Here is a 2,329-nt window from a genome sequence, read left to right as displayed (position 1 = left end):
GCTGAATTTGTAGAGTAAATAAAGTGTTCTGGAACATCAAGCACAGAATTCTTTGGAGTTTGCATATAGAATCCTTAACTGTATCCTAATCTTTAAATTTAAACCCATTAGAAAGAAAAAAACAAGGCGGGGGCGGGGGAAGCAAAATAAACCTATACAAAGTGGAAAAGTAGACAAAAGACTAGACACTCACTGCAACAGGGCTTTTGTTTTTCTGGTTGGATCTTCTGGTCTGAAGTTTTTGTACATCTCTACTTCATGTTCTATAGAAAGCAGCTGGCTCTGGAGTTTGCTTCTGAAGGCTGGCAGGGTATCCCGAATATGATTGGTAAGTTGCTAAAAAGCAAATAAAAGCCCTTTTATACTCTTAATAAAGATGAAAGCAAGAGCACAACCATTTCCTTCTGACTGCCAAGCATATCAGCCATGACCTGTGCTAGTTTACCAGTGTAGTTCCTTTTGATCTTTGAAGCAATGGAGACTGTTAAAGAACAATATAATATCCCTTCCGCATACACATTATAAGGAGGCTTGAAAAATTCCTTCGTCCTCTCACTCACTGAGCCCTATTACTACATATTCGTTAAGTTACACACGAAAGTTATACACATTACATATTTAATTTGAAATGACCTCTCATCACTCAGCACTGATGCCACCACTCCCATTTTGCTGGTTTTCCTAAGGGAGTTTCCAAATTCCCTGTATACTTGTTCAGCATGACGACTCCTTTTGCTTTACAGCCACAAGGCAATGCAGGACAAGGAAGAGATTCTGAGCATCCACAGCCCATTAAGAACAGAGATGGAAGGAAGTGTAGACATACAGAGTACCTGCTTGGCATTCTCCCACCATCGGGAAAAATCACCTCCACGTGATTTCTGTTCCCTTGTACAAAGTATACTAAAGGAAAGAGATTTTGCCCTCATATTAATAATTATAGAACTTTACCTTTTTTAAAACACTTGATTTTTGGCTGAAAAAGGTTCTACCACTCAGAACTATCAGTTTTCATTTCTGAAAATACACCTAGAAGTATTGGAAAATAAACTGGAGTAGAAAAAGGCTTATCAGATCTGTGTTTAACTTACCTCACTTGCTTTTGCATATATATGTTGTAATGTGTTTGGACAGCACTATCAGTGTCTTACCTGTGCCATAAATTTCTCATGCATTGTACCCATTCCTTGATTTAAATCAAAGTGGACTTCTTGCACTATGCTGCAAACCCTCTTCCCAACCCCAGTCAGACAAGCTATAAGTTAAGAATGTCATGTATCAAAATATGTAAACTCGAATTGTTCAGCAGACCCGACAGGCACAAAATCAAAAGCTGGAGTTTCCCTGGAGCACCACCTTGTGGATGCAGAGAAATTTAAATATTACCTGAAACCACAAATATTAATAGATCCCTAATATCTTAGGGACGAAACTTAAATAGATCTTCCCATATATAATGTTCTACACGCAGTAATAGCAACAGAAGACCAACAGTTCATACTGAAATAGGTAAATTTACGAAACAGCTCACAAAAAAGTTAATAGTACATAAAGTAACGCCAGCCAGGACAGATATGACAGCCCAGAAGTATATGCAGCTCATGCTTCAATCTCAAAACTAAGACATGTGGATTAAACTTCTAAGACATAAAAAGAGGCAAAACATCCTAAACACAGACAACATTGCAGTATACAAGCGAGTTCTAGCACCCTGCTGAAGGCTTTGGTTCTGAGGCACAAATAAATGGCATTGGCACTCTTTTGAATGAGTCCAGAGCATGCTATAACCTGGCTGTCAAGTTACAGCAGAAAAGTCACTGTAGCAAGAAATTAAGCAGGCCAGCCACTTAGTTTCCTACCTTAATCAATAACTTCTCTGGTGTTTCCAGCTGCTTTCCAAAACGGACAAAGCCAGGCTGACCTGGTCTTTGTCTAATACAGACCAAAGGCTGCAATTTGACAGTGAACTGGAGAAAACACTATCAATTTTGACTTGTAGGAATGCCAAGAAGAGTGGTCAGCTGATAAACTGAGTTTCACAAAAAAAAAAAAAACCACAACCTAACAAACAAAAAAACCCCAAACTGCATCACCAGTAATTTTAGAGAGGCAGGCATGACTTGATCTTGTCCTCTTCAAATTTGCTGAGATGCAAGGGTCACGTGCTATTCAAGCTAAGGGCTGGTGCTCTGGAAAGGGCAATACCCAAAAACATAAAGTGAAAAGAATTATATTCTCCTCCAAGTCTGGTGTAGGCAGTGTCTTCGTTAGGACAGTAAGCTATGGGTTTCTCCTGCAGGTAATTGGGAAATAGACCTCTATTGCCTGC

The 2,329-nt window shown here is 39.2% G+C and overlaps 1 protein-coding gene across 1 annotated transcript in view; it reads right to left on the bottom strand.

The window, feature by feature from the left end:
* LOC104077364 (dynamin-3) overlaps positions 1-2,329 on the bottom strand; it is a gene marked incomplete at both ends in the record, with an annotated part of 83,446 nt that overhangs the window by 80,334 nt on the left and 783 nt on the right. Inside the window, one exon of the mRNA XM_009578566.1 lies at positions 194-336. Coding sequence (XP_009576861.1) covers positions 194-336 — 143 coding nt within the window. The remainder of the gene's footprint in view (positions 1-193; positions 337-2,329) is intronic.

The sequence above is a fragment of the Fulmarus glacialis genome, unplaced genomic scaffold (genome assembly GCF_000690835.1).
Source record: "Fulmarus glacialis isolate BGI_N327 unplaced genomic scaffold, ASM69083v1 scaffold35415, whole genome shotgun sequence".
NCBI classification, from domain to species: Eukaryota; Metazoa; Chordata; class Aves; order Procellariiformes; family Procellariidae; genus Fulmarus; species Fulmarus glacialis.
Note: the sequence above shows the minus strand (reverse complement) of the source record. Positions and strands in the feature narration are given on the sequence as shown.